Consider the following 20,049-nt stretch of genomic DNA (forward strand, 5'->3'; position numbering starts at 1 on the left):
TAGTTCCCAGTGCCAACATATGCTCCAGAACGAAACAGCTAGAGGCTCTCAACATGCATTGCTTACTTATTCTCAGAGACAATATACAAAGAATACACAGTGGGACATTTTAAATATTATTTATTGAACCAAAGTTATTCTTGCATAAAATACGAGTGCTGCAATGATTAGGAGACAGAAGCAGATAAACATGATTACGAGCACCAAAAGCCTAAATAGTGGGTACAGTTCCACCATGGTGCTAAAACAATTGGGCGTACTCCTACGATGCAGACCCGACTCTAAGTGTATCTACGGTGTGTGTATGAATTAAGCCAAGAATCTCCCCAAGGGACGTCCCCACCCCATTGCCTGATGGGAGAGAATGAAGGACCCCGTCTTGATCACGAACTGGACACCCCTCTCAAGATGCCAGGCAGCTGCATGATGATTTCTCAGCATGCAAGGACCCTCGGTGTCAGTGGAAGTACCTCCTCTACTAATCTATTGGGATGCTCATCTTTCATAATAGAAAGCAGCCTTGCAAGGTACGCATAGATTAGTGATGTTGTGGATGTATTAATAGCCCTGTCGTCTTGTGGATGAAGATAGTGATGACATTTCTACGAGACATTGTAGATTATGGTCATGGCGTTGCGATAGCTTAGTGAAGCTAGATGTAAAACAAGTTTAGTTTCAGAGAAACTAATCCAACATTGTCAAGCATGCAAATGTATGCAAAAGGTCACAGCTTGGAAATGTTATTTGTGAGGACAATGTAAGAAATAAATAGCTTTGCTACATGGGCCTAACTGGGTAATATAACACTGCTCATTGGCTACTAGCTCCCACATTCCTACCTCCCCTAAATCTAGGATTTAAGGGACCCCCTGACACCAGAACCTCAGACCTAAACAACTTGCACCAAGGAAGGACCAAGAAGAGACCAGTGTCGCCGGCAACAGGACTTTGCCCACATCACAAAAGCAAAAGAGGGATGCTTTGTCCCTGTGGCAACAGACTTGCAACTGAGTTAACGAGCCTCATTCTTGGCTAAAACTCAGCACTCTCTGAGTGGGGGCCATGGGGAAGCCAGAAGAACCCACAGACTCCCCTGGACTGAAGGTAAAAACACTCATCACATTCGAAGAATCGCTGGCCATCGGGCCCCCATGGGATTTCCCAAATCCAGTTGGTCCACTGCATTGTGTGAGTGGTAGGCTCACCTGCCACAAAGTTTCAGGCCTCTACCTCACACCCCAGGACCCACTGAACTTCCAGTACCTTTTTGATGTGCTTACTGCTCCTAAGGCTTGTTGGTCGTCAATGAATCAACCCCAACATTCAACACTGCATCTACAGGGAACACCGTGCAACCACCATGCAACATCAGCAACTGTGTATCTGTTGTCTTTTTGCGTTCTGTTTCTTGCAGCATTTTGTAAGTAGTAAAACCAGCATTCCCATAGCTCCCGTTCAACACCATGAACAGCAAGGACAACTCTGCACCCGAACTCCAGGTGCTAGGTAAAATTGATCTGAATGCCATGACCTGGTCCAGGGTTTCGCATAACCTCAACTCTGAAGGGTTCCACGTAACTCGATCTGCAACTGACTGATTGTCACTACTGGTTTTTCCCATTGACCACAATGTTATTTTTTTCATGTATTATTTTGCACTGATTTACTATTGCATCAAAATGCTATAGCTCCGGTTGTAAGTTTGCTATTCCGTTTGTTTTGGTGTCTAAGATATGATTAAATTCTACTCTATTTTTATAAATTGGTTTTTGATTTCTCTCAAGTCATGTCAATTACTCATCGTCCCTGTTGGTACTCTGAAATCCTTAACACATGTTCCTCTAGTAAAGTCTGACTGCTCTTTGCCACACTACCGGGACTGAGCTAAGGATTCATTAGTGTGATCCAAGGACCATCTTTGGGGTATTATGATAGTATTACATGGTGGGGTCTAGTCCCCACATCACATAATACTCTACTTTCCCACACTAAAGCTACCGCTAAATCATAAGATGATAAAGAGAAATACATGCTGAAGTTACATTGGCCAGGCCAATGACAAAACATTCTCTCAAATCTCCAATTCGCTTCTTTAAAACTCACCCTGATTCAGTCATAACCATATTGAAAAGTAGAAAACCCTGATGAGGGTATCTACCTGGGTATGTCCACTTCTCTGATACACACAGAGATTAGGGACAGGAAATGCTCTTCGGCTCATGGCCCTAAAAGGCCAGTACTGCTACATGTTGCAAACTCCTCCGTCTATTTATGTGTGCTCGTGACACCACATTAATTAAAGGGACCAGGCACCTTATGTTTCTGCTGCTCTAGGAGGTGAAGTGTATAGTACACTACCTAAACACCCTTCAAAGGGATGGCATTACTGCTTCATCAAAGAGCACTCCCCCTCTATTTCCTTGAAGTACAACACACCCCTCCAATCCCTACATCTGGCATCTTTTTTAATTAATGCTTGAAGAAAAGGGATGAGTGGAATATTCTGTGGACATTTGGAGGGCACTGACCACCAATGCATTTCATTCTTAAATCCCTGAGTCACTGGTATTAGTGCTCAAAGTCCTGTTGGACCAGTGGACAAGGGGTGCAATTTGAGGAGGAATATGTTCATCCTGGCCTATGTCACAACAAGCTCATATGCTGCTCTGTGATCCCAGACGCAATGCTACTGATGCCTACAATATCTGTTCCAGGTGTGTCAGAAGTTTCCTCACCTGGATTGCCCTGTCGACTGGAAGTAACACAACCCCTCCACTTCTGCTGAACCTGGCTCTGGTGAACTGGAGATCCTGTGATGGATTCAGATACCAATTTCTCAAGATGATTAAGAAAAGAGGGTTTAAAGTACCCTGCACACTTTCTGAGCAATGCTAACTCCTCTTCTGCTAAGTCAATCACTGAGACAGAGAAAGATTGAGAGAGCTTACTTGTGCAGTTGTGCCCCCCTGGTGCCAGAATAATCTTTACAATGGGCCTCAATCATATATTTAAACTGAAAGAGCATACCGAACCTTGCTCATGAGTTTGATGAATTGCACACCTCGTTAAACTGCTTATGATCCGGATATATTGGTATTAAGTTGATAGGAATTCAAAAGATCTAAGTCTGCAGAGAATGCCTCAGAGCAATGAAGGTATGAATCCTAAATCAAATAATCTTCAACCACGTGTTCATCCTCTTCAAGCCCAAGATTAATATATCACTCCTTCATTTACTTCTATAAAAAGATAATTGAATAGACTCCCTGGCTTCATTGCTTCATGAGGATAGAAATAACTGGATGCTCTTTGTCCAGGTGACAAATCCCCACCAGGACGAGCTTCATTAAGATGAAGCCTTTTGCCAGGGTGCAATTGTGTCCCAGAGGCTGGTGAAAAAGACTTAATTTTACTACTGTACACTGTTTGATGATGTCCATGACCCAATGACCTGACGACAATCCCTCCAAAGTGTTCCTCGTCTAGGAGAATCAGAATTACACAACTAAAGGTAATGGGTGGAATGTGTGTAAAAATTGCTCAGACCCCGGATGCAGTGCATTTTTTGCCTGTTCCTTAACTCCAGACGTGGAGCAAACACAAGCAATAGGTTTAGACTGCACGTGGTCCTACTTTAAGGGGACTACTATAGTGGGAACAAGACTGATTTGCCTATGATTGATCACTGCCAGGAGAAGCACAGTGGGCAAAAAAAAGACAAAGGCTGGAATATGGCCAGAGTAACTGCCATTGGCTGAGGCTTTTGCGAGCATTCCATCCATCATCATTTTCTTTCTCCATCACAGTCAGAATACCTAGCTACTGAAATGGGAAGAAATAGACTGTCTACTGGTCTGACCCAGAGATGCATTTTTCTTGGTATGTGGCTTAGATTGTAGCAGCCTAGAGAATTGTGACCTCCATCATGAGAGATGCCTGAAAGAGGCAACCCGTAATGAAAACGATGGTCTCACTGCTTTTTCTTGAATTGTGAAAGTATTATGTTACTTTTGAAAACATACTCTTGCACAGAACGGTTGTTCCCTCCAATATTAGTGATCGGAAACCCATCAAGATAGCCCTTCTAGCATGCCCAAATGAAAGATTCAGGATAGATAAAGGAGCAAGTAACCTTTAGTCATACACGGATAACCTAAGATTAGTATGGAGATGGTGTGAACCGAACCAATTGTTTATGGCAATAATGAAAGGGAATGCAGTTTTGTTGGTTGTGTGTCTAGAGGATGAGGACGTCGACCACCAGGTAGTTGAGGCCTTTACTGGCCTAAGCTCTAGCATCAGGAAAGTTCTTCTAAAGCCTCTCCGTTCCATTGGTAATTCACCCAGATGGGTGAATCATGGTTGCTCAGCGGCTAATCGTGCGTTGCGTTGGGCTCTGGCATCTAAACCCAGGGATCATTTACTGGTGGCCTCTTCAATGGAAGCATTATAAATAGGTCACATCAGAACGTGGAGGGAGGTAATAGCACAGCAATGGGATTCATTAGTGCAGTCGTCCCTCACAAGACATAGTAAACTCTCTGGTCAGCTGCCTCGGTAGCGAGACGCAAAAATCAGTCTGTGTCCTCTATTACTTGCCACATTGCTAGCAAGACCTGGGATGCCCATTTTGAAAAATTCTATGCTGTTCCTTCTTCCGGGGTCGTTTTTGTCATAGAAGCAAATTGACAGGTTCCAGATGTCCTTAAGCTAAGTAGAGGATGCTGTAAATCCAACTGTGGTAAGGCACCGGGCCCGGATGGTGTCCCAATTGCTTTGACAAAAAGTAATACAGATGTTTGGGCTCCACTATTAACCACCGTTTTTAATAATCTTGAGTGTTCTACAGTGCTTGCTACCTGGTCAACAACCATCATAGTACCCTTATTTTAAAAAAAGGGGCTCGGTCTCTCCCCAAATGTTACAGTCCCATTTCCTTAATCGATTCTACGGACAAAATTCGCAGGAGGGTAATCTACAACAGAATCGAGGAATGGACTCAAGTTGAGTCAGTTTTATATCAGTACGGGTTTAGGAATAAAGTTGGGTACGGTTGAGCAAAGCTTAAATCTTAATCAAATTTTAGGCAAATGCACTGTGGCCAAACAAACCCCTCTTTACTTGACATTTATGGACTTGACTTCAGCATTTGACTGCGTTAATCATTCCAAATTATGGCAAATGCTTATTTCGTGACACCTGGATGTAGCACTTGTACACTTTCTTGTATTTTTGCACAATGAGATGAAAGCTAGGGTCAGAATTAGTACCCACGTAGAGGTTTCTGGAAACATAGTTATCTGCCGCTGTGTGAGATGGGGTGTGTGTTGGCTCTCCTTTTATTTATTTTATACATTAATGAGGTTCACACATTTTTACTATTATTACCCCCAAAGTACAGGAAGTTGCAATCTACACTCCTTTATGTTGATGACGCAGTGCTTATGGGAAATACACCAAAGGCTCTGCGCCTCCTGGTGCTTGCCTTCGTGGACTTTATGGATGCATTGGATTTATGCACAAATTAAAAAAATACACATATTGGCATCAGGCCCGAAGCGCAAACAGCTGCCCATTTTATCCACTGGTACCAATTGCATGAGTAGCATAAGCACTTTTTAGGTCGAGCGTTCGAGACCTCTTGTATATACTTTAGTATATACTTATATGTTTATGTACTTTGTGGGCTCTGGAGAGCAGCCCTAGGGGCTTTTTTCTGTTCAACTGCCTTTATTTAACTGTTTTGATAGAAAAAGACCAGCAGAGGTCAGTAAAATACCGGGAAACAACCATCACAACACAACTTTCTCAACGAACTACCATTACAACAAAACTTTTACAACGCAAGATCCATTACAACGCATGCCATTACAACGCTGATGCTATTACAACGCATTCCATTACAACGTAAGTATGGGTAAGTATTTAATTTAATTTATAATCTTGCTGCTATTTCTGCCTAATTGTATCTGCTTAAATTGTTGTTATATGTCATTTTTAACGGAGTTATTGCCTTTAATATATGTTTTATTGCTTATGATGTGTATGCTACTTTTATGGGTATTCTTTGCATCCAAATAAAGTTTTTCCGAATCTGAAGAATCTAAACCTAAATGTTACTTACCCTGTTAGCATGTGCTCATCATGTTTAGTGCTGTAGATTCACATGCGCTGCAAACTCATGTCATCTAGTGTTGGGCTTGGGCTGCTTCAAATAGTTTTTCTACAGAAACGTCTTTTGAGTAACAAGGTATAGATGACACCTCCTCTAGTAGTGAACGTGCATGGGCTTCAACTCTATTGTTAGATGTTAGTTTTCTGTACAGGAGGTGAGGAAGTATTGAGTAGTGAGGAGGATACTGTAGTGATTGTGTGTGTTATGTAAATAATTATCTAAGATGAAGATATATGTAGCAACCCCTAGCTTCCAGCGAGGAAGGTGGGCGCATGTGAATCTTCAGCAGTGCTTGCAGCGAACAGATGATTACAGAGGTGAGTAAACTAGCCAGTTTGTATCATATGAAGGCTGTGTATACAGATTTTGTTCTGCATGAACTGTAAAGCAGTATTCCGCTGAGTAGTGGTTAGCCAGTGGATGCTGTAGTGGTCTGAAATAGAGTCCTCAAGACTGTTTGACCAACTCTAGCCTGTTGCCCTGCAAGAATATCCGCACAGGAATGTTTTGTGAAAGTGCGTGTAGCTGACCATGGGGCAGCTTTGCAGATGTCAGTAATGGGAATGTTCCCAAGAAGATCAAATGAGTGATAGGACACCCACCTAAATTACAAAATTTGTAACCATATTAATGATGCTCTGAGGCAGAAATGTCTGGCATGCAAGTTCTGGTGCGTGTGCTGCCCAAACCACGAGAAAACAATGGTGTGAAGCTGATGACCAAATTTGGTACAACAGTCCCAAGGTGCACAGACCATGACTAGGCCTGTAGGCCAGTATGAATCCCATGATACTTGTAGTAAACATTTTTATTTTTTTGATCTTTTTTGAATTATTCATCCATTTATTCCAAGTTTTATCCAATTCTCACGACACGAAGCATGATATTCAGATCTTCCTAAGGGATATTATGGCTACTAGGAAAGTAAACTTCCAGGGGTGGAACTGTAAAGGGAAAGAGTGTGGTGGTTCAAAATGAAGGCCCATACTTCTAGTGAGGACAACACTGAGGTTCCAGACTGAGACAGGTTGCACCCCAGGTGGGATGATGCATTTAAGGGCCTCCATGAAGGTTTTAATGACAGTGATCTTGAACAGTAAGGAGTGTTCCCTGTTTTGTGTATATATGGCGACAGTGACTATGTGTAGCCAAATCAAGGCATAGGCTAGTCTTGACATCTGCAAATGAAAGAGATAACAAATTATGTCTTGGATCGTTGGTGTAAGTGGGTTAGGCGGTTCGATGTACAGTAGTGAATGAACCTCTTCCACTTAGCGGCAGATCAGGTGTGCCCGGTGGGTCAATGGGCTTCCATCAATATGTTCATACACTATTGAAGCAAGTATTAGGTAGCCGAACTCTAGGACGTCAGGAGTCAGATTGCTAGGTTGAGCTGCCTGAGCTCCTGGTGTCTGACTCTGCTTTGGTTCTGTGTGTGAAGATCCAGTCTGTTGTAAACCTTCTCATGTGGACCAGTGGATATTTCTAGAAGGGTTGAAAACCATGTGTGTCTGGCCCATGTGGGAGTCACCAGGATGAGGTTGAGGAATGAATGCTGTAGTCTCCTGAACACGTACAGTAGATATGGGACTGGAGGAAAAGCATGTGGAAAGATCCCTGACGGTTCATCCACAGAGAATTGCCCACGGACCGGGGTGTGGAAACCTGGAGGAAATGTTTTGCATTTTGCCTTTTTGCAAGAGGCGAAAAGGTCTCTTTATGGGACCCCTCCACTGACAAAAGTGTTAGGAGTAAGACTTTTGGGTGGAGCTCCCACTGATAGACTTGTTGCTGCTCCCTACTGAGCAGGTCTGCAAAGTCTTTATCCCCCTCTGGGAGGTCCTCCGGTAGGAGATGTACTTAGTGGTGGATCACCCAAGGGCAAATTTGATGTGCCAGTGCTGACAGCAGCAAAGAGTGTATGCAACCTTGACCTTGAAGATTAAACATGGTGGTAATGTTGTCTGTTAGTACCAGGACTGCCTTGCCCTAAATACCTTGGAAAAAGGCTTCTAGGTCCAGCTGTATGGCTAAAGGTTCTAGATGCTTGATGTGTGGAGGCTCCACTGATGAGATGGCCACAGACCTTGGACTGTCATGTCACTTAGAAGCGCCCCCACCCACAAATGATGCATCTGTGATGATGGGCACCTGCGGAATTGGGTCTGCAGAGCCTGCCCACAACAGATTGTTGCTGCTCCACCACTGAAGAGAGGCACTCCCGAAGCGGACTCATATGAAGCTTTGTGTGAAGGATTATGCCTATAGAGGAGGCCATCATACCTAGGATGAGCATCACTGGTCGAACTGTGGAAGGACAGAATGGCTGAAAAAGAGGCAACATTATCTAATCTCTTGGGTGGGTGGTGGGCGTGACTATGTTGAGTAGAGACCCCAGAAAGCGTTGGATCTGGAGAGGCTGAAGATGAGACTTGGTGGCAATGACTGTAAAGCCCAAGATGTTGAACAGGAAGATGGCAGCTAGGGTGTGGGATAGGCACTCCTCTCTGCTTGCACTCTTGATCAGCCAGTTGTCTTTGTAGGGGAAGGCATGATCTCCAATCCCACTACCCCCACCCCTGATTGAGGAAGGTAGCTACCACTACTAGGCATTTGGTGAAAACCCTTGAGGCTTTGGTGACTCTCACAGGTAACACTTTAAAGTGCTAGTGCAGACCACATACCATAAGGCATAGGTAGCACCAATGAGTTGGATGGAAGGGGATGGGAAAGTAGGTATACTTCAGGTCTAGTCCGGCTAAGGAGTCACCTTGTCACAACAGGGGGATTACATCTTATAGGGTGACCGTATAAACATTTTTAGAGAGGTTGTACCTGTTGAAAGGCCTAAGATTGAGGACTAGCCTGGGAGTAGACATCTTTGCCTATTGTTGGGGGGAACACTGGCTCTATGGCCCCTTTGAGAATGAGCGCCTGGACCTCCTCCTGTAGAATGATCAGGTGTTCTGGGCTGAAGGAGTGTGTGGGGGTGGGATGTTTGGTGGGGTTGAGGTGAGCTCAAGGCAGTAGCCATGCTGGCTAATTGATATAACCCACCGGCCTGTGGTGATTTTGTATTAGCAAGGAAGAAATCATTGGAGCCTCTCTCCAACAGATGAAGTGTGATCAGGGGGATGCGGAGCAAGTCAGTCTTTAAAGGTAGAGGCTCCCTTGGACTGGCGGCCTCTGCCTTGACCCTTGGAGTTATTACTCTGAAAGGTGCCCAATGTGTACCTACCTCCCTGTTGGTGATAGTCCTGTTACTGTCATTGATATGATAATGGTGAGTCTGGGTGGTAGCTTTTGACCCAACCTTTGCCTGTTTCCTTCAAAGAAGCCTCTGGTTTGCTATATTTGAAGGGCACCCATAGTGTTCGTGGTATCAAGATCCTTCTTTATTTTTTCTAATATCTCATCAGATTGCAGATCAAAGATGTGTCTTCATCAAAGGGCAGGTTAATGAGGTGTTGTTGGAGGTCTAGCTTAAAGCCAGAAATAATAATACACAGGAAGTAGTGGCAATGGAGGATAACAGAAGTGTTTACCACTCTGACAGTTGTATCTTCTGAGTCTCAAGCACACCACATAGTGGTATTAAATATGGCTTTTCCCTCCGACATGATCTCTTGCCTTCATTTTGTCCCATTGGGCCCTGTGGCGTTGGGACAGGAGACCCACAGAATTGTTACTGAGTCAGTGTGTGGTTGCACCCTTTTGCCACCCACATTGATGCCCCTACTCTCCTTATCATTATCTGGAAGGGGAGCATCATCTGTGGCTTGGGCTGCCGCTCTCTTACAGGTGATGGAGACCACCTGGGAACCTGGGGAGACATGGTCTCTGATGTATAGGGGATCAGATGGCACATGTTTAAAAGTTGTTCTCAATTCCAAGGGGCAGATTCACAAGCCCCTTGAACCACTTTTGCGTCACTTTTCCATGTTAAAAATTACGCAAAAGTGACAAAAGGGGCTTGTAAATAAGCCCCTAAGTGTTACCATCCTTGATTTCACAGGCTCCATGAAAATTTCTGAGGCAGGTTTGGCAATTTCTGTTAACATAGGGAGAAACTGGAGGGAGCGTTCAATTCTCATCAGTGTCTCCACCAGAAAATTGTCATACTAAGGTGTAACATGCATATCTATCTTTTGGTAGGCTGCTGAATGCAGCATAAAGAAGCTCTAACAGGCACATGCCACAAGTCAGGGTTCCATGGGCTCTCCACACCATAGGCTTGGGATGGCGGTAAACACACGTCCGAAGCCCTCTGCTGGGGAACAGGTATTAGGGCTATCGGAGTCACAGTAACATTCTAGTTATCCTTGAGAGAAAATCACATGTAGTGAGGGAGGAGGAGATAGTGGAGAAGAAGGTGGAGGAGGTGGAGGAGGGGTTGAAGGACTGGCATCCTTGTAGCTTTGTCTTTTTGGCAGGAGCATGTTGTAGAGAAGTGTTCGGTTGTGAAGTGTCCTTAAAGGTGAGTCTCTGCTTTTAAGGCAAAATCTATCCATAGGTGGTACAGATCTTGCCAGTGTGGTGATGGATGATAATGTGGCACTGTCTGTCATCGATGGTTTTGGAGCTCACACTGATTTAGACGGTGCTCCTGCTTGGATGGAGTTGTTTGCTTTGACGTTTTGGCTCTGGTGTGTGGCCTTCGAGTCGAAGGCTGATGGGGGGTCAAAGCTTTTGGCTGACACCTTGCCTCAGTGTCAACCAGGAAGGGAAGCAACGGATCCCGGGAACCCTAGTTAAGCATCAAATGTGCAGAGACCGGGAGCAACGTCGATACACGTCAGAAACCAATGGCGGAGAAAAACAATGTAACAATGGGGTCAGTGCCCATGCACGTTCACTACTAGAGGAGAAGTCACCAATACCACGTGACTCAAAAAACCTCCTCAAAGAAAACCAACTTGCAACAGTCTGAGTCGAACACTAGATGGTAGAAGTATGCAGACCATGCATGTATAACTATGGTCACACATGCTGCAAACACATATTTTCCTACTTTGAATATCTTGTGGGACCGTGCATTACATGCATAATGTTGGTCGGTCTTTTTATAAACAGGATCTTTCAGCTTCTGGTTTCCTTTGACAACCTATGGACAGCTGACAGGTTAACAGGCTTGCCGGCAAAGGAAATTCCTCCATTCCCAAAATCAGTACAGCCTTGCCCTAGAACCACAAAACAAGATGTTATATGGTACCTTCCAGTCTAGAATCGCGACCACCCTCACTTCAGGAAGCAAGAGGAAGCCAGACTGCTCTGGCTTGTTATATTGTCAGATCCTCTGGAAAACCCTACATCATGAGCCAGTATATGGGCTTGACAATGCTTCAGCACATACTTCCTCCTTGGTAGATGCTCTAGAGTGCCCTCCTCATCTTCTTACTCCCCTAATAATGTAGCAGACACCTTGTAGGTTACTAAAATGGAGGGTGAACACTCCTTGTCTTCCTTGAGTTTCTTCCGCCACACATTAATGAGATCGGCTCAATTTTACACATGGTGTGTTGAGATACTGCTGGTGAGACCTATGTTGTGTGATTCCTTTTAGATGGAGGAGATGTGTTGTCTTCTCCTAATGAATACAAAGATCTACCTCTTTTTCCTTGCACATTTTGTCAGTTGACTGGACATCTGCAGAAGAGACACTGTGGTGGCAGCGCTGCCTGCCAACATGGAATGGCTGCAAGGTCTATGCTTCTTATTACCGAACCAGCAGCTGCCAAGTTTGCCAGGCGCTTCTTCTGGCACAGGGCTCTGCTAGGACAACCCATGCTTCAACTTTAAGTTCTACAACCATCTGTACTCAGTGCCAGTACTGAAATTCTAACTCCAACAGCCAGACTGGCAGAACCATGATACTCTCGAACTACCTCCCAGCTTCACGGGGCAGAGGAGAGCACCTATGTCACTCCGATGCATCACCTTCCATGCTTACTAAAGAACAAGGCGGTAAAAATTGGATACATTACTCAGCCATTACTTTAGAGTGCCGTTCTATCTGAGGCAGAATTTTCTTTCTGAATGGTTGCTTGAATAGATGTAATTTTATCTGCCTTGTTGGTAGCGATTCGCTACAATGAAGTATGTTATCTGCTCTGGAGTGGCTCTACCTTGCCTGGTAATGACTGGAGTATACCAGAGCTTCTTTGGGTAATAGGTACAGTGCTGAAACCTGCAAGCACAGAGGACTTCCAAGCAAGTGCACCTTAAAGAAGGGTGGGTGGGTTAGGTCTTGTGGGTGATGGGCTCTGGAGCTTTTCTGGTAATTATTTTGAGTTCTCGGATTATTTGCAATAATGGCATCAATAAATATGCATGCTCTTAGTGAACTTGCCTGTCAGATGTATTTTCAAGAGCAAGTTCTTAACAAACCAAAACATATGCAGTTAGAGGTGAAGTCAGTGGAAAGTTTTAAAATGCATACATTGACTAGTTAGTCCTCAGAGGTCACTTGCAGCAAACAAGAGATCGGGGTATCCCGCAAACCGCCCGCTCCTCCCATTCAGATGTGCTTGAAACACTTTTGAGCAACTGCTTCTTTCAGTTGCAGCCACATTGTGTGTTACATTTTGCCAGAGACTTCTGCACAGTGCTAGCAAATTATTGATTTCTTACCGGTGATAGGTTGGCTTCCATGTCTGTCAGACCCCAGTCACTCACTGAAAGATTTGGATTAAAGACCTGTCGAAAATGAGACAAGGATTTTTTTTCTTATTATGAAGAAACATTGCATGAGCGATATAATCAATTCATACATTTTCTCACAATTGCCCTTCCTCAAAAATCTTTTTGGAAATGAAAATGCAACAAAGATGTAGGCCAGTAATCTGCAGAGTGAAAATGGAAATGTTGACAAAATGGCGGATTGACCGGCGACTGTAAATTGCTGGCATATATCAAAACCAGAGCCCTTCCTCAGGTACCGATGCTGGCTAAATTCACAAATGTAAGTACTGTAACAATGTGCCAAATTTGTTAGGACACTTCTCCATTTCAACACATGAAAATTCTATATATTACAACACCACAATACTTAAGATAAAATGTAGCAATGGGAACCAATAAGGAGGACTTCAGGAAGATGCACCAGTTTTGTATCAGGCAACATTTCATGTACATTTGTAACACCCTTGTGCTGAGTTATAGGTCTGTTAGCATGTGCTATGGGTAAATGCCTGAAACCCTGGGAATTGCGCACCAGTCTGACAAGGCATAAGGGGATTAATTAGATACATCATTTCACCTTCCAGAAAGCCACTCTAGGTTGAAAGTAAAGTAATTTTCTGGAAAGGCGTTCCATATCATCAGTCTGGCAGCAATAAAGTGATAGATATGAATGCATGGAAGTGACTCTGGGTAACTTAAATTCCATCAGTTTATCAGAATATTTCTGGATCACATACAAGACAACATCAGTAGCGGCCGGTGTGTTGATAGAGTTACGGGGTGGGCGAGAAGGACAGGACAAGGGGGACAGACAGTGAGACAAGTAAAATTAAAATAAACAAGACTTACCTGCCGCATTGCGCCCCTGTCTTCTGCAGGCACAGGCTCCCAGAGTGCAGTGTGGCCTATCCTGATGATGCTTTCATGCTCCTATAAGCAGCGTCAGGATTGGCCTGAGCTCCAATGATTTGTGCTCCCAGTTAGACTGGGAGCCTGTGCCTGCTCTCATCAACCCAGCAAAGCAGTTCGGATTGGAGACAGCTTCTGTGCGCATGATCGTTTGGCTGGCCTGAGACGGTCTGACAAACCGTCATGCGCACTGAGTAGCAGTGCAACCACTCCTCCAATAGCCTGTCGTCACCCTAACCCCTGCCCCACAAGCGTCGGCTTCAATAGCAAAAAAATAAAACAATAGTAAACAAGTGGTTATTATCGATTTTATTTTCAATTTTTTTTGGCTGCTGGCAGGTGGGGCGACGTTTCATGTGTTCAGTTGGGCTAGTCATCTTTGGATGTCAGGCACAAATCATGTTCTCATCTCATTTAAATACTTTGCATCAGCCCCTCTGAGCCATTGCATCCTTGAAGTGTCTTTCACATTATGTTTTATCCAAAAGGGCTACTGTTCCGTAATACATTTTGAAGCATATTAAATGTGGGTGGCGTTCGAAGCTCTACTTTCCAAATATTTCAAAGGGATGCGTAATAGAAACCACAGTCCATTCCTTTGGCTCAGCCCACTCACATCTTCGAATTAGATTATTTTTGAGGATTAATGACAGCTGACTGGAAGGTAATAAAACCACTGTGTGAGCTAATTCCAGTGTTTCATGAGTTTGTAATGAATCCTGAGCCTTGAAAGAATTTCATGCAAAAAACAAGACAGAAATGGGAAAATCGAGAATCCTCAAAGACATTGACAAAATGGTCCAAGCCCCTCTGTACAAATACAAGTCACATGACAAACGACATGTCAAATGATTACTCCTTCAATCTTGAGCGGCATTTCAATTAATCAGATTGCCAGCATTGTGGACAACATATCCCTTAGCACATCAAAACACAAAAGATCCAAGAAAACAACAATTTTGTACAAGTGTGACACACAAGGTGTGAAACCCCTAGGAGTGTCTGAAAGGCTGTGTGGAAAATCGCCCATATTCGCCGACCTCCTTAAATTCAGGGTTGAATAAAAAGCATACAAGCAACATATAAACGGTGCTCATCCTTCCAAAAACCGCAACTTTGGATACTAAAAAACCCAAACAAACTATTCCAGATCATACAAAAAGAGTCCAATTCATATGCACTAAGAGTACCCCAATGCAGCCTTCCACTTATCAAAACACACCAAGGCAATCAATAAAGAAGTATCCAAACGCATACCCAGTACAACAAGGACAGTTAGAGCTTCACCAAGAAAAATCTCTCAATAACCAGGAGTGACTTCACTCCCATTCCCTTGGACGCATTAAAGAGAGTCTTTGCTAATACTAAGCCTTCAAATTTCTTCAGACATCACCTCGTCATGTGTAGACAAAGAACACTCCAATAACCTCCCCCATTATGATTACAAATCAAAGATCATAGTCCTCCTTTTCATAACAATTCTAATGATGGACTGAAAATGCTGGGCAACTAAAGGCGCATCAAAGGCTTCTCCTTCCTCTACAATAGTCGAGCGCCTAACTAGAAGAGCTCACTAATTCCACATGCCTCCTAAGTGGCTTTCAATTAGAGTACCACTACAGCTAGAGCACCGAAACCTCCATCCTTGAAAATGTGGATAACATTCTATTGACATAAGGAACTTGACAATGGAATCCTCTATCGAATCCAGAGTAATAGAATGGGTATTGAAGGAATAGTGCCCAGATCCTAAATATGAGAAAGATCAAAATACATCCATAAGTGTAAATCTTATTCTAACCTTTTAAAATCCCATATGGAGTCCCTAAGGGCTCCATTGTCATCCCATACATGTTTTTATGTGGAACTGCTAGGTGAGGTGTTAACAAAGCAGATAATCTATTTCTCAAATAAGCTGATGACATGTTGCCTATCTATACATCAACATTAGATGCTTAAACAGCCTCATGGTCTTAAACTACTCTCTAAAGAAATTCAAAACAGGATGAAATATATGAACATTAAGCTGAACCCGCAGAAGACAGACTGTTTCCTCCTCCCCCAAAAGAAATGTTAGGAAATACGCAGAGACTGGAGAAACCAATTTAAAGCCATGGACATACAACCAAAAACCTTCACCTCAAATGAACCCCCTGGCTTCAAACTTGACAATTACTCCATCACCATCTCCAAGTCAGCTAAACCATCCGTTTATTCTCAAGCCTTTACTTTATTTCATTTTTGTATAGTTACTTGGAGCGGGATATTGCAAAACCCTCTAAATGTCAGAAAACTATGCACCTTGTAAATTTCTAAGATCACTTTTGCCATATACTTATTTTTATGCATAGTCCAATTCATGACCTGGTGATGGATTGTCGCTAAAAGTATAAGGAATCAGTGTTATATTAGTAGCGATCATTTTGAACAACATGTACTGCTAAGGCTTATTGTTTGGACCAGCTTCTTTGCGTTCTGCTGGTTCAGTTGGCTATGTCCTTTGTGGATAGAAAGGGACAGCTCTTCAGTCACCTTTCAAATTTGAACACTTTTGTTGGAAGTACAGTCTTTGGCTGTCTTAAATCTGTCATTGTTTGTTTGGATACTGAATGCTTGTTAGATATTCTGATGAATTCTCAATGGTCTTCAACCTTGTTTTGCCAAACACACCTTCTCGATTGAATGAAATTTGCTGTATCAACTGGCTAGGCCAGGGGCAAAGTGGTATACGACATTATCAGGGTTGGGTGGGTCCATTTCTCCTAGAGGGCCTTGAATAGATAGATTATATTTTTAAAAAGATTACCACGGGCGTGGCCGAGATGGCAACCATGCACGGTGCCCCTCCATTCCGCCAGGCCACTACCAATGCAAATAGTGGGGAATTCAAATTCAAAATCATCTCTTTATTTGATTCAAAGAATCAACACTAATAATATTCCAACTAGCAAAAGCATTAAGAACAGTTTTCCATAAAAGCTAAAGTGCAAAAAATGTAAACAATTCGAATTTCCCATCTTTAACATGGCACTAAAGATCATAATTCGACTAAAATTGTTGTATATACAAAGTGCAAATGCTTGTTCAATTAGCCCATAACTGCGCCTGAGTTCATTAAAAGTTATGGTAAAATAGTTAATTCCTAGCCTAGTTCACAATAAAAACATTCCTACTATTTTCCTATATACCAATATATGCTGTACCATTAATCCAATTATTGGATAAGCGAGCAATCAGTGCAGCAATGTGTATGGTGTGTTTACATTAAAAGAGTTTAAAACTTTTGCCCATACCTAATACAATAAGTTGACAGCTATCTGATTTTAATATTCTCAGCGTCTCTAAATAGCTTCTGGTATTCAGCCTTTTACACAATGGATTAATACATGTACGTCTGGGGGTTACATAAGCTGCACAAAATAATAAGACATGCGCGATATCCTCGTTTGCACCTAATGAGCATATTGTACATTTGGGGTCCCTTCATTTCAGTTGAGGCTTTGCCCATTAAGCTGTAAAGATGTTTAACTGAAGTTTCTCGTATCTGAATCTCATATAAAGTGTCTTTGCTAGTTGAGGTTCAATTTCATCTAGGAAGGGCTCGAAGCTTGGGGTCATTTTAAAAGACAAAAATTGGGCAGTGAGTCTCCCTGACTCGGAGTTTAAAGTGACTTTGTGGAAGATAACATTCCCAAAAATATACTTGATCTCTCTCTTTGATTCAGGAATCAGCAAGCTCGGATTTACCCAATACCTGTTTAGGTCTAAATCACAGAGCCATTTTCGAATATGGGCCAACCAGGGAAAAGTAACATGTACGTCCAGTTCCAATAACTCATTCAGGGTCTGCCTGTAGGTCTCTAATTCCACAGTTTTCCAAATTCTGACCCAATATGCCAGCAACTTCCATACTATTTCAAGGAACAATGGTCCCTAACAATTAAAGGATAATGAAAAAATAAATATAGATCAAAATTGAAATCCATATAATCTGTCCAGCCGGACAGGGTTTAATAACACAATTAGAAGTATAGTCAGCCAATCTCGCACAATATCAACGTGGAACACAGCCTGTGTCCTACTACTGTATAGAGACAATTATGACATATACGAGCATATTGAAATTGTATATGCACGCAAGGTCCCTTACCTATTGCTCCTTTGGGTACCCTTGTTCTTTATAACAACAATTTCCATACAGCAAGATGTTCCAGCCTTTTAATCCCAATGTCGCATGTGAGCGGGATCATTGGGGTATTTTTGGGGAGACACGTGAACTTTCTCAAAATGTTATTTCCTCTACAGTTAGAGGTTGGAGATTTTCACCACCCCATAGCTGAGATCCATAGAGGGTGGCGGATTGGGCTCTGGATTTATATACTTCCACAGCAGGAGTGATGGCCCTTGACACAGTCAGATATTGTTGCTACACAATGGGAATAGAGTCTTGCATTACAATTGTTTTTGACTTATTTATTTGTGGCTTCCATGAGATCTTTGAATCTAGTGTAACACCTAGGAATACAAAGTTGGAAACACACTCCAGGGGCAACCCATTCAAAGCCAATCTTTAGGAAATGTTTGTGTAGTTTAATAGCCATGTATTTGGTTTTATTAGGGTTTATCTTGAGACCTTTTAATTTGCAATAATTGTTCAGCCCCCATAGCCCTCGACCGGCAGCAAAAAATGCCCCTTGGACAGCAGCAAGAGCTGAGTGGCGTTAGTGGTAGAGACAGGTGGCAGAGGACAGCAGAGCGAGGAAGAAAAGATGGCAGCTGTGACCTGACTTTATGCCGACCAACACTGATTGGCACCCCGGCTAGCTGCTGAGAGGCTGCTAGACACCGCCCTGCCTCCTGCTGGGGCCACATGTGACCAACAGGAGGGCTGCAACACAGTGCTGCACGGCCCACGAGTGGAGAGCTGGTGGCTTCCCCAGTTAGACCTGAAGGTGGCAGGAGTGTGTACTGGAGCAGCCAGTGAGGGGTGGCCTGCATCCCCAGCCACACCCATGACTGGGGGAGGCCCTGTACCGCAGGGGCTTGAAGTAGCACTGGCAGACCCCTCTGCATGTTGCTGCTGACACAGGGGTCTGCCGAGGCCGGTGAACCACAGGAGCTGACGAAAAACTCAACAGGAGATCCCCCGCCCAAAGGCAGCCCACTGTTGAGGAGCTGGATTCCCTCCATATGAGCATGTTACAACAACCTAGCCCACTTGACTTACCATGCAGATTGAGGCCCGCTAAGGTACACTGCAGGACCTGCAACATAGGCCCACTGGAGGGTCTGATCAGGGACCCTAAAGGAGGGAAATAAAGGACCCGGCCTGCACAGAATACAGCTCCGGGGTGGCACGCGGCAGAGTGATTGCATTGGATTCTCCCAGGGCCCCCATGAAAAGAGCAGAGGGGGTCTACGCGAATAAGGCCCCACCTAACTTCGAATGAAAAGGCTCCCAAAGACAATGCCCCCCACGTTTCCAACCAAGCCTCACTCCTCCTGAATGCTCCCCAACACGGCATCCTCCAAGCACAAAAAAAGACTACAGCTTACATGGCATGCTAACATGCTCAGCAAATTCATCCACCAAGGAGAGCCCACTCCAGCAACATGAACAGCCAGAGGATGACCCAGATCAAGAGAAAGCACCAGTCACCAGGGCGTTTATGGCATCTCTCTTCGACTCCATCAAATCTAAACTACAGACAGTGAAACAGGACCTATTGCAGGAACTCAGAGATGTGAAGTAGAACCTAGGGTCTCCACCCTGGAGGACAATGAGATTACCCAAGGAGAGGAGATTCAACATATGCAACGAGAAACTCTATGCCTCTGTGAGTGATAAGCTGACCTCTAGGTGCATGGAGAGGACCTAGAAAACCACTCGCACCTGAACAACATACGAATCTGTGGAATCCCCACCAATGCCAATGGGACTGACAACCGTCAATTTGTGCAAACCCAATTCAGTGGCGTAACGAAACTTGAGGGGGCCCCCCTGCAAACTACGTGGAGGGGGTCCCCTTCCCATCCTCTGTGCCAGTCTAGAGCACTCAGGCCAGTGACCCGCCATACTGCATGCAGGGGAGGCGGGGCTATTGTAACGCCACTGTCACCAATCCAGCTGTTATAAGTAACACTGGATGGTGGAGTCAAAGGTTGGGCTTAGTCTTCCAGAAGGCTATCATAGGTGGTGGTCCATTCATTACAGCGTCCCTGCCATCAGTACGCCGGGGAAGTTTGCCCAATTTTAGGTGGGTTTCTTGATGCAGACTCCTGTC

General features: G+C 43.9%; 1 protein-coding gene across 1 annotated transcript in view; it reads right to left on the reverse strand.

The window, feature by feature from the left end:
- The window catches only part of HSF4 (heat shock transcription factor 4), a 385,922-nt gene that overhangs the window by 31,715 nt on the left and 334,158 nt on the right, over window positions 1–20,049 (reverse strand). Inside the window, exon 10 of the mRNA XM_086947661.1 lies at window positions 12,806–12,871. Coding sequence (XP_086803787.1) covers window positions 12,806–12,871 — 66 coding nt within the window. The remainder of the gene's footprint in view (window positions 1–12,805; window positions 12,872–20,049) is intronic.

Source organism: Lissotriton vulgaris, chromosome 12 (genome assembly GCF_964263255.1).
Source record: "Lissotriton vulgaris chromosome 12, aLisVul1.2, whole genome shotgun sequence".
In the NCBI taxonomy this organism is placed as follows: Eukaryota; Metazoa; Chordata; class Amphibia; order Caudata; family Salamandridae; genus Lissotriton; species Lissotriton vulgaris.